The sequence below is a fragment of the Dromaius novaehollandiae genome, chromosome 17, assembly GCF_036370855.1.
Source record: "Dromaius novaehollandiae isolate bDroNov1 chromosome 17, bDroNov1.hap1, whole genome shotgun sequence".
Lineage (NCBI taxonomy): Eukaryota > Metazoa > Chordata > Aves > Casuariiformes > Dromaiidae > Dromaius > Dromaius novaehollandiae.
Window position 1 is genome coordinate 7140029 of NC_088114.1, and position 12137 is coordinate 7152165.

A 12137-nucleotide genomic window follows, 5' to 3' on the forward strand; every position below is an offset into this window, starting at 1 on the left:
TACCAAATGCTGCTTGTAGCAAACTGGAAACAGAGGCTAAATTCATTTTTCCTGTTATTAATCTGAGATTTTTGTTATAAGCTTTTTTTGTTTGTTTTTAAAGTACAAAGGGTAACGTTGATAGTGTCTTCTGAAGGGTTTAAGAAGCAAGAAAGAAATTTCAGTTAAGAGGCCTATTTGTCAGGGTAACAATTTTGCTTTTATAGACAGTATTTCCTCCAACTATTATATAATCTTGGCCTATGGGTCTGAATTTAGTTCTTACTTCAGCAGGCATCATGACTGAAAAGTAGATGTCAGAAGTCTCAAAATGATTAGTGCTCCATATATAACCAATAAAATTGATTTGTGAATTAGGGTCCCCTTTACAGAAGTAATAACATTTTCTTTCTGCAAGCAGTGAAGTTTTTCTTGTGGCTGTCAGTCTAGTCATTCTGCATCGGTATAAGATATCGACAGTGTGCTCAGGGCAACAGCAGAAAAGGGCAGAGATTAAATAAGGGGACGGGAGTAAGCTCAGTTGAGGATGACTGTTCTAAACCAATTGCAAATATAATAAAACTATAAGACCCAAGCCAGCTCTTGGAAAAATGTTCCTGGTAACTTTACAACAGTGCAATAATTTTATATGATGTTAGTAATGAAAATATGTCTCAGAGGCTCTGAAACTTGTAATTCTTGCACACCAGGACTTCAATGCAACTATGATAATTATCCAGCTCAGAATACTTCCTTCCTTCCTTGATTAGCCCCCCATCATTGGATTCCATCTCAGACTGAGCAAGATGCACAGAAAATATTAAAAACCTGAACTGCATTGAGTGCTAAAATAAAGACAATCAAACAAAAGCCAAATAAAGAAGTTTGGAGTAGGTGGTCTCTGGTGAGTGAGGTTTACTTCTCAAGCATAAGAACAGGAAGAGGGAAGATGATTCCCCCCTCCCCCCCCAGTGCAAGATGTAGAGTGAATGCATGCTAGATGGACAGATTGATTAACAGGTAATGCAGGAAGTTAATGCTGTTCTTGCAAGTAGTGTATCAGAAGGATTTTCAAAAGACACCCCCCTGCCCTCCCGACTGGATTCATGAACAGGTGCTCAAGTGGGCAGGACTACACACTTCTAAGGAACAGCAATGGGTGCAGAGCAGCCTATGCACATCTGACAGCAGGACTTTGCCACTGTGTGGGACCAACTCATTGCTGCTTGCTTTTTACAATAAAAGAAAGCATACCAATCTGTATTAAATCAGCTCTCAAAGTGTCTGCTACTGAGCACTGCTTTCCAAGTCCATGCAGGCCACCCAAAGGGATTGCTATCACTGGGGCAGAGTGAGAAACAGCCCTAACCACAGTCTAAATTGATAGCTACACTATGTACAGTTAGTAATACCCCAAAGGCTATTCCATATACACTGAATATGAAGATGTAATCAGACTCAAGATAGCATTTTCCAGAAGTTGTTTATATTCTGAAGTACATACTAAAAAAAAAAAAAAAAAAGCCAAAAGGAAACAATAGAAAGGAGATGCTCTTCATTCACTCCAGGGCTGATAATTCACTGTACATAGACACAGCGAGACAAAGCTCAAAACTTAATGCTATTAGAATGGGGAAGAGCAATAATGTCTGAGCTTTTAATGGTGAGTGTGAGAAACAGGCTGTTAGGTTGCTCCCAGTTCCAAAAGCACAGAAAGGAGCATGCAGGAGACATTTACAGGGACCTCTGCAAGGCAATGGCCATTTTTTTTTCCTGTTTTCCATTATATGAGAACAGAAGGACACACAGAGATTTTAGCAATATTTGTAAAGTTCTAGTGGAGACCCCACTGGCCTCACTATCTGCAAAGTAAGAGCTGTCCCCTGCCCAGAAGTATTACTTCATCGTGTCACCAATTTCACTGACAGAATAAAAGATGTCACTATCATCCTTTGAGTTTTAAGGTTACATATATTAAGTTGCCCATATTTTTTATCCAAAAGCAACACACATTTGATTCCTTTCTGTATGTTAGAATACTATAACTAATCAACTGAAATATTCAAGCAGCAAAAACATGAGAATAATAAAAAAAAGTATGATGTGCAGTGTGGTGGAATTAATGTGCCTAGTGGAACATTAACTTTTGTATTTCTAAGTTTTTTTTTTTTTTTTGTGATTTTTAACCATGGTTAATGGTGTTCTGACACAGCATTTTACAATTAATATTTTTCTTTTTCAAAGTTCAAAGAAAAGAATGAAATAAGGAAGAGGAGGGGAAAGTGGAAGAAAATAAAAAAGGACAAGGAAACAATAGAGCTGAGATCTCTGCTCAGTGCGGAAAGCTCATAAACACCTTGAACCAATAATTTCAGACATAGGGTGAAGTACACAGCAGGCAGTCATAAAAAGCTATGCAATAATTAAGCAAAAAAAAGCTGTAATGGGATTTAAGTGATACACAGGCAGAGTCAACCCTTAGATAGTCTGAAGTGAATTTCACCCCCAGATGGCTGCTCTTTTAAATGGATGTTCACTTAGAGAAGCACACATATAGGTGCAAGAAAAATCCCATACATCTCTATTTTGTCTTCATTTTTAGCTATGCATTTCTGCTGCGTATGCTCTGGACCCTGTGTTTAAAAATGAATTGTCTTCATTAATACCTTTTTTATTTGTTTTTTTTTTTTTTAAATAAGTAAGATATCTGTGATGTTAAAGGCTCCTGAAAATGCAAACAGTAAGGAGGATTTTAAAAATATTGAAATTAAGTACCTAACTCCTCTCTGTCCAAGACCACAAACTATAGACAAAGCTTTTTTGCTGAGATTTGAAAACATAATGAAAACTTATTTTTGGCAACAAACCATCTAGGGAAAATCATATTCTGAACTGCAAGGTCAATGAAAACTGAGAGTATGAGAATAAAAGGGGGAGAGGGGGAAAAGGAGGTTTTACAAACCTCCAGGTTTTACACGTATTAACTGTTTGGCATACCAATCACCTGCTATATCAGGCTAGAGGGGATGTCTCGACCATCACAGAAACCAAATGTACCTAATCCATCTGTGGTGGGTCTCTGTGTCCTCCCCCAGCCTGCCCCGAGTCCTGCCCAGATGCATCTTCTTGAAGCCATGAGGGCTCCGTACAGGTCCTTGTGCACAGAGTGTATCGCAAGGTGTGCTCTGCTGGCGGCTCCCCAGGGGAATACATGTGTTATGTTACAGCTGAGGTGAACAACTTTAATCTTAACAGGAAAGAACAAGATCAAGACCACCCCCCATCCTCGATTCATGAAAATAAATCTATCAGTTGCTCTAGAATTGTACCCTTTTAAATGTATATTATAATTCAGTAAGAAAACTCAAGCTTTATTTTATTTCTTCATATTCTGCCTGAAGAAATTCTTTGCAGAATTAAATTGAATTGTTTAGAAATATTCATGGCCAAGGACATTAAGATACTTATCAATATAGGGGCGGGGGATCCCTGACTCCGGCTGTCTTCCCTGTCACAGATTTTCCAATAAACCTGAAGCCTATGCAATATTTCAACATACACTTTTAATCAAGGATATAATGAACTGTGTGCTCAGGTCACTGAAATGAACATGTTGTCTTGGATCTAAGTATTTCATTAAAAGGTTTTCTCATTGAATTATATTGTACAACAACCTCATTTGTCTCATGTTTGCTGTAATTACAGTGATCTCCTGTCATGCAGTTCTCTTCTGTACCTGTACTTTAACCCGGATGAGGGTGTAGAAAGCACAAGTAGGATATTAGCCTCCTTAGAACAACTCTGTTTCTTGTATAGTTTTCCTGCTAACCCTCCCGCCAAACACATAGATACACAGAAAGAGTCTGAGAAATGCAGTTCTTGCAAGCATGGTCTGTCCTTCAGTTTTGCTCTACCCATGGTCCCTTTACTGCCCTCTTGGCTTCTTTATCTATAATTGTACCATAAGACCGAATTCATGGAAATATTTTAAACATATATTTAAGTGTAATCACGTGCTTAAATCCTGCAGGCTGCAACAGGAGGTCAGCATATATTTATGTAAGAGGGATTAGATCTACCTGGCTTGCAGATTCGGGATGTCTCTAGACAGGGAAAGCTTCCTTCCTTCTGCTTTGTCTTGTTGTACCAATGCTGTTCTCGGCTGCCTAGGACGATGTGAGTTCGTCCTTTGCAATCTGTCACTGAAAACGCGATGCTCAGGTGAGCAAAGCATCAACATCCATTCAGCCTTGACAGACAAAATTGCCCTGGGCTACCTAGTCAGCAGTGTTTTGAGAGCAAGAGCGTTTTGCTGTGGGATTCTCGGGGAGCCATGAGCGGTTACTGAATGGACAGACACCACGAATGCTTTCTGGTTGTCCAGCGAAAGCTACGTGTATAGCCCAGGACCATTTACTGGGAGAGAGTGAGTGATGACTTAGTAACACCATCTGTATCTATTGGTCACCTGGCCCAGCTCTATCTTACACCTGCCTTTACCAGATCAAACTGATGTGGAAAAAATGAACTGGGGAACATTTGTTTGTTTTAATCAACAAACAGATGGATTAGGCTAAGAACAAACAAACTGCCATCACAGATTAGACTGGATGGATCAACGGTCCATCTGGCCCAGTATCCTTACTATAAAAAGTCGTGCAGATTTATTCTTCTCCAAATACATACTCCCAAGCTCTCAGCACACAAAAGATTAGGGACTTTCTGCATAAGTGGCTGCACCTGGATTGTCACATTTAACAGTCTGTAGTGGAACCGTCTTCCATGAATTTACAGGACCCTTTTTTACGCCTCCAAAACATCCTATGCCAAGGACTTCCACAATGTAATCATGTTGTCTTCATATTTTTTTTCCTATGATTACACTAAAAACACTCTATAGGACTATTACTACAATACTGTTGCAGTCAACATTACGGGGTGTATGCACACTTGAAAGTACAATTCTTTAGTATAATTCAGCAGTACAAATAAGATCTTTTGGGACAGTAAAAAGAAAAATGCCCTGAGGGTTTCACAAGACAACAATTGTGTAAGAAGCAATAATCTGAGTTGAATTTTGTCAGACTTGCCTGCCTTTCTTGAAAGTGGTTGACTGGTAATTCAGTTGCAGAAGAGATTTAACATTTAAGTAAAAGCAGAACATGGACCCAAGAACTGCCAGTGACTATTCTGCAGAGTCCTGAGTGCTTTCTCTGAGGTTTGGATGCCCTTAATTCTTTTTGCAGATGAAGGAAACACACTTTCTACAAGAGGCTCATAGTTCTTTGAGTCTTTAATGTAGAAAGCTATGGAGATAGTGAGGAAATAGAATTCTGATCTCCCAATTTTTCTAAAGGAAATTCCTTTGTTTTCTCTATGGCTTTCTTGTTTTACTCTTTATATAGAATTTGATCCACAAAATTGAGCGGTTGTAGAAAACTATGATCATTTAATTTCCCAGTACGATACTACAATTTCTTTTATTCTTCCACTACAACAAACATTCTGTACATAGCTCATAAAGGCAAATACAAGATTTTCTCAATGCTATTAGCTTTTCAGCTGTCGTATCATCTTTAACTGAAATTCTGCCAGTACTGCAAGCTAAGCGGAGTGAACGTATCAAGAGGGACCTCCAAGAAACACAAGTCATTTCAGGAGTTGGCATATTTTTCTCTGAATCAACTCTGAACAAAGCACAGCAGTAGCAGAATAATACTATGGTGTTAGAGAATTTGCATTTGGCAACAGGGGTAGACCAAGTTTCTTCCATTTGTGATGATTAAAGTTCCCAAGTCACTTTCTAAAACAGAAATACCACATTGCCTTGACCCAACGGTAGCACTAAGCAAATGTGTTTTGCTTACTCTATACAGTGGTTTTAGTTTTTCCATGCAATACTCCCTTTGTGCTAAGTTTCTGCTCTCTGCTTTCTACTCTCACACTAGTATTATATGTTACTGATGAAATGATTATACTGCAGTACCAGCTAAAGACATGGCTATTGTAGTTATATGAGCACCTCTCCTGCTTCTCCCCTACTACCTCAGTTACTGTCTCAATCCATAGTTATCTCATTTGATAGCAAAGTTCTGCTGTTATCCCCATTTTTACAGATGAGGAATAAGAAGTTTAAAGACTTCCCCATAAATACCAAATAATTTTATGGTGAAGTCCATCACTGACTTACTCTATTACAGTTAAGCTGTCATTCCTTTTTAATCAATCTTCTGCTTACATTTATATGCATACCATACACTGACTTGGTGCTGGGGAACAATTAATAAGGGTACAATTGATAAGGGAACTGTCCGCTATGTTACCTGAAATTTGTCTGTTGCTTCACAATTCCCGTCTTTCCTCTCTCTTCCAGACTAACCGCTAAAGCGGTTGCTGTACTATTACCAATCCTGGGAAGCTCGTGGATCTTTGGCGTTCTAACTGTCAATGACCACGCATTAGTATTTCAGTATATGTTTGCTGTATTCAATTCACTACAAGTAAGTACCTGGTGTAAAAATATATGGCTACCAAACTGCTGCTGAGATCCAACAAATGGATCATCAGAAATGTTTCCACATGCTCATATTTACTGGATTTTTCCCATGTTCCTTCCTGTGTCTTTTAAGTCTGTGCTGACAATACAGAGCTGCCAATTGTTTGGTCTGAACAGTGCTTTCATTCCACTCCTTAGTGTTCTCAGTAGCAATAATTAAATAAATGAAACAATGAGCTCAAGAAGTGAAACTCATTGTTCTGGCACCAGGTACCAAAGGTTACATTCTTCATTGGAGATACCTGAAGAATTTTTCAGTGTCAGCTTGAGGCTTCAGTACTGAGACTAAGTGAAAGCAAACAGAAGTTGTCGGGACCAGCACAGCTTAAGGAGTAAAAGGGGAAGGATACTGCATTTTGCAGAAATCAGCACATGACTCTTGCACAAAGGCAATTAAACCCTCTTCTAGTGAGGACACCAATCCAAGAAAATAGCTCTGTCTGAGAAAGAACAAAAGCATCTGCTTAGCTTTTAGCAGAGGCCTGAGTAGAGGCATAAATCTAAAGTTGCAACCGTTTCTCAGGAAAGCATTATAACACAAAGGAGAAGAAAAATGAATTCTTGTGAATTGCTTGTTCAACAGAACAAGCTCAGAAATAAATACCACTATAGTCACAGAAAGAGCAGAGTTCTCTAGCTTTCAATTTTCATCCCCCCCTCAAAGAGTTTGCCTGAATAGTCCCCAAAAGAAAATAAAATTATTTAGGGGAAGCCTTTTTGCTTTCCATTGGATGAAAAGTCCAAAGAAAGCAAGTGCCTGTTGTGAAAATTTTCCTAATGGTAATACCTGTTTTTTAATATGAAAGTATTGATGCAGTGTTTCCTAAAGAGCATTTCTCCTGCTTTTATCTTTGCAAACACAGACAGAATGTTTTCCTACAGCTAATGAAAATAGAAAGCCTGCTTCTTTTCAACCAGCTTTTCTCCTTGAACACCCCAAAGTTTAGGAGGTGCTGTTTCATGGGAGAAGGTCCAGACAAGCCTCATAGTAACCTGTGGGATTCTCCAGTTTAACCTGGGGCAGAATTTGGCCCACTCCTTGTTTATAGATCTCAAGCTACTTGATACCTGCTTTACACAATACTGTAAGAAATAACTTCAGTCTTCATCCTTCTATCTTATCTGTTTTCAGGGATTTTTCATCTTCCTGTTCCACTGTCTTCTGAATTCAGAGGTATGTTTTCCTCAATCAATACCTTGAACAAGAGATTTTTTTTTTTTGTAGTATTGGTAGAAGTAGGACTTGAGTTTTTGCAACAGTGCAAGTTCCCTAAATTAATCTGAAAATGATGTTTGGTATTTTTAGGTAATTGTTTAATGCTCCTGATTTGTGTATTATCTTTATTCCTCAGTCACAATTGCTCAGTAATGTATGCATTTCTATATAGAGGTCTCTACAATTCATACAGAGGGTGGAAGCTTTACCAAGCTCAAGAGTGGAAAACAAAAAACAGCTTTCCCCACTGTCACTGTCTGTTACATCATTGATATCGTTTTTCTTTCAATAAGAACATGATGGTCACCAATTTTGTAACTTGCAGCATTTTGACCCACAACTGTCATTTACTTTATATAACATAAGAAAGAGGAGTTTTGAGGTGTGCGGCAGGGGGACAAGAAGAGATGGGAGCTCAAGACTAAGGACAGAAGGACTCTTCCAGCGTGGAGGGAGCTTAGCAGGGCGCGGACTATGCTGCCAACTGAGAAAGTTTAAATTGCGGCAGCAGGACTCACTCTGGCAGCCCCTGTTGGTGGGCCTCTGCCTTTGTTATATCTGGAGTTCCAGAGAGGAAAATAAATATTAATCTCAGCAAAACATACTTTTGGAGATTGCTCATGCATTTCTTAATGGGAAACCAAACAGAGTAGAACATATTCCAAGTATTTTTCTTGGCAGGAAGGGAAGGTTTTCACGCTGCAGCAAGAGGAATCTTTGCACGTTAAGCCTGTCTTTCAGACTGGGGGGGGGGGAGGAGGGGGGGTTAAGCCAAAGCCTGGCCCTGTATGCAGACCCTGTGGAGACCATCTCTGCCAGGCCCCAAGCTGGCAGCATCCTCTCCTCCCACAGCAGAGAGTAGAAAATGCCCAGCAGTACACATCATTGATAAAACTTTGTAATGAAAGGCATTTCCAGCATGCTGACAAAGGGGCACTGAGCAGCAAATACCCACATACCTTGATTTTCCCAGGTCTCTTCTTTCTATACACTACTAAATAGCTCTGCTCCATAACGTGTTTCTTCTCCCTGTGCATCGGAAGCACTCTGGCTCTATGCAGAGGATCACTCACAACAGTCTTTTCATTGATCAGTTACCATTTGTTAAGGTTTGCTAAGCTATCCAGTCTTAGCGTATTGACTGGATCTTTACCGCAGTCAGTCCAGAGCAAGGGCCTACTGTAAAATTCTTGAACTTTATGGGAATCAGCTAAAGTTAAGCAGGCAGGTCAGTTAAGGAAGAAAGATATTTATCCTATTTTCCTCCAGGCTCAGAGAGCCTTCCTCCTTCTGTCAAGTCTTAGTCTAACATCAAATACAAATACTTGAATGGTTGCCATTTTTCCACAAACCTAACGAGAAATGAAATTCATTGACAAGGATTCAAATTCTGAAAAGTCTAACAGTTCTTATATATTGCTAATGTGAACAGTCACCTTTTGAGAGTAACTTATATAGGCTCCATTGTATGCTATGCATGCAAATTTAAGATACTCCTTCAGCTAAACTTTTGCTATAAAGCAAAATCCATAGATATTTCCAAGTAGTTGAGGAAAACAGTTTTATGCCCAGGAATCCTGGGCAAGAAATATCTCAGCATTATAAAGGACCACAGGAAGACAGGGCTGACAGACTTGAGAGGGCACCTACCCCTGCACACATGTGACATGCCCATGTCACCCCGGCCAAGGAAGCCCCTTAGCCTCCCGACGCAGCTTGTATCAGTGCCTAACTACCCCTAATACTGTCATACTGTCTTTCCCAACAGTTTCCTAGCTTTAACCCTACTTGCTACAATTTGGACTCACCATTTCTTGTTTTAGCCACTATATATATTTTGTGTGTATATATATATACATATATATATATATATATATACACACACACACACACACACACACACACATATATATATACACACACATATATATATATATACACACACGCATACACATCCGTGCACACACACACATATATAAAGAGCAGATACTCCCTTTCTTCTTGCAGAGGAGGGAAGACTTATCCTATCTTCCCTCAGTCTTCTCTTTAGATTAAAGAACCCAAGCTTCTCATAACTTGTGTTTTCTAGACCTGTGATCCTCCTCACTTTCCTCAGGGTTGTCTCCAACTGGTCCATATTTTCCTTGGGATGCTGCACACAGTATTGTAGCTGTGGCCTGGCCAGTGTAGAAGGAGAAAGGATGACTATGTATTTTGCAGACTACACTCCTCCTAACAAAATGCACAACACTGATGAATCACTGTCAGCTAGCAATACTGATTGCTAAACCTCCCATACTTCTTACCAACCTCTATAGGGAATTTCATCCACTGTCTAAACAGTTTCACTTCAAAAAGGCTGGCAGCTGGCTCACCTTCTCAGGGCAGACAGGCACCATTAGAGCTACATGAGCTCCAGGGGAGAGCCTTCCTGAACAGGGGGAGCTCATGGTCATCTTACACTGTATATTTGATTAAAAAGAAAAATGTTAAAGTGTCCTAGGGAGCTGCTGAGAATCAGCACAGTCAGAAAAGTCTTTCAGAACAGGACTGCAGATACTGGAGATATAAACATATATACCCTGCACATTTGTTTTTTGCTTTTATTTATTTAAACAAGATGAAAGGTAATACAGTCATAGCTTGGACATCTAGTAGGATAGGATAACACAGGTAACATGAATATACTGCTGGTGAAATGAGACAGGAGTGAGGTTGTAAAATGCTTTGTATTTAATGTATGTTACTTGAAAAGTGAAGTTACAACTCAGATCATAAATGTAAAAAAAAGTAGAGTTTTGTTGTTTTTGGTACAGTGATGTTAACATGGAGGTAGGATAACAGGGAAATGACTCTAGGCTGAACCTGAGAAAATACAACTTTATCGAAAGATATCTTCCATTTGGTTTCATATTTTTTTCCTAAGGTTAGAGCTGCCTTTAAGCACAAAACCAAGGTCTGGTCCCTCACCAGTAGTTCAGTTCGCAACGTGAATGTGAAGCCCTTCAATTCAGACATTGTAAGTAATCCCCCCCCACTGTATACTTGAAAGTTTTCTACATGAAATTCAGTTGGAAAGAACAGGACACAAGGAGGCACATGGGTATTGCTTAGTACCTAACCTGCCACAATTGTGCAGTTAGGTGGAACTGGCATGTACCTACCATGTCCCAGCTACAAAATTTGTTTAGAAAGCAAAGGGCTAAATTCTACTTTCTGGTAAATTGTCAGTTAAAGTTAAACAAGCTTTACCAGCTCTGGAGTACAGCTCACTGAGACTATTCCCATCAGTTGTAGTGGGCATCATATTATGTATTCAAGCAGCATTTTGGTAATACCTTTGTCTGATGACTATGGCTTTTTGATAGAGTGCTTTTACATTTAAGTTTGAGGAATAAACTCTTAAATAAATCAATGCATGCATGCATCCTATGTTTTTCTAGCTTTCCTTAAATTCTCTTGAGGCAAAAGACATTTGTTTTCATGAAGAACCAGACTTCTGAATAGATAGGTATTATTAAGTGATCACTGCCAATCACCTTAGAACCTAGCAATAACTGTTAAAAGTCCTTTATGGCATATACTCTCAAGACTGACAATGCTGTAATTGAAATAAAAGCTTGAAAGCATCTATTGACTCCAGACAAGAGTAGTTTAGCAAAACAAATCAATCTACTTCCAATATTATTTTGTCTTCTAGATGACTGGGAACAGGCCAGGCACAAGCCCCACGAAGCTGAACACCTGGGATAAGAGCACGAATTCAGCCAATCGCATTGATTTATCAGCAGTCTGACAGTGATACCAGCTTTTCAGTGTGTGTGTGGGGGGGGGGGGGGGAGGAAAGGGGAGTCAAGCCATACATTCAGGACTTCTGACACAGTGTCCACCAGTATTTTCTCACTGTTAATGCCAGTAGAAAACTGCTATTTTAATCACTTCCTAATAAATTGGCATACTGTTGAGTAAATAGTCCTCATCTGCTTGCCTTCAAAACTGTAATGCAATCTACCACTTGGCTATTAGCAATATCTGTAAAAATAACTAGCACAAATATACACTGGATGGTTTTGTCAGACATGATGAAAACATTAGGTATTTAAAAGGACTTATTGCTATCTGAATCATTCCCAGCTCCCAGAACCAAGGAAAGGCAACATATCTTGGGAAAGATGGATTTATGCTCTAAAATGAAATGCTTCCCACTGTGATGCTGTAATGGGGCTACTCTGGTCTTGCTGTGCACTCTGTTTACATTTAATACCTTACAGAATCCAATTACCCAAGTGAAACTTATTCGGAGTACATAGAGTCAACAGGTGATTAATTAAAATACCCCAAGGAAGCCAGAACTTGAGGAAGAAGCAGATTCCAGCTATTCAGCTC

At 39.4% G+C, this 12137-nt stretch overlaps 1 protein-coding gene across 2 annotated transcripts in view; it reads left to right on the plus strand.

Moving 5' to 3' along the window:
* Positions 1 to 11579, plus strand: part of ADGRD1 (adhesion G protein-coupled receptor D1) — a 165576-nt gene extending 153997 nt beyond the window's left edge. For both annotated transcript variants that reach the window (XM_064522041.1, XM_064522042.1), the window contains 4 exons: positions 6353 to 6479; positions 7668 to 7709; positions 10678 to 10770; positions 11452 to 11579. In XM_064522041.1, the coding sequence (XP_064378111.1) occupies positions 6353 to 6479; positions 7668 to 7709; positions 10678 to 10770; positions 11452 to 11547 (358 nt within the window). In that variant the 3' untranslated portion in view covers positions 11548 to 11579. The remainder of the gene's footprint in view (positions 1 to 6352; positions 6480 to 7667; positions 7710 to 10677; positions 10771 to 11451) is intronic.
* The last annotated feature ends 558 nt before the right edge of the window (positions 11580 to 12137 follow it).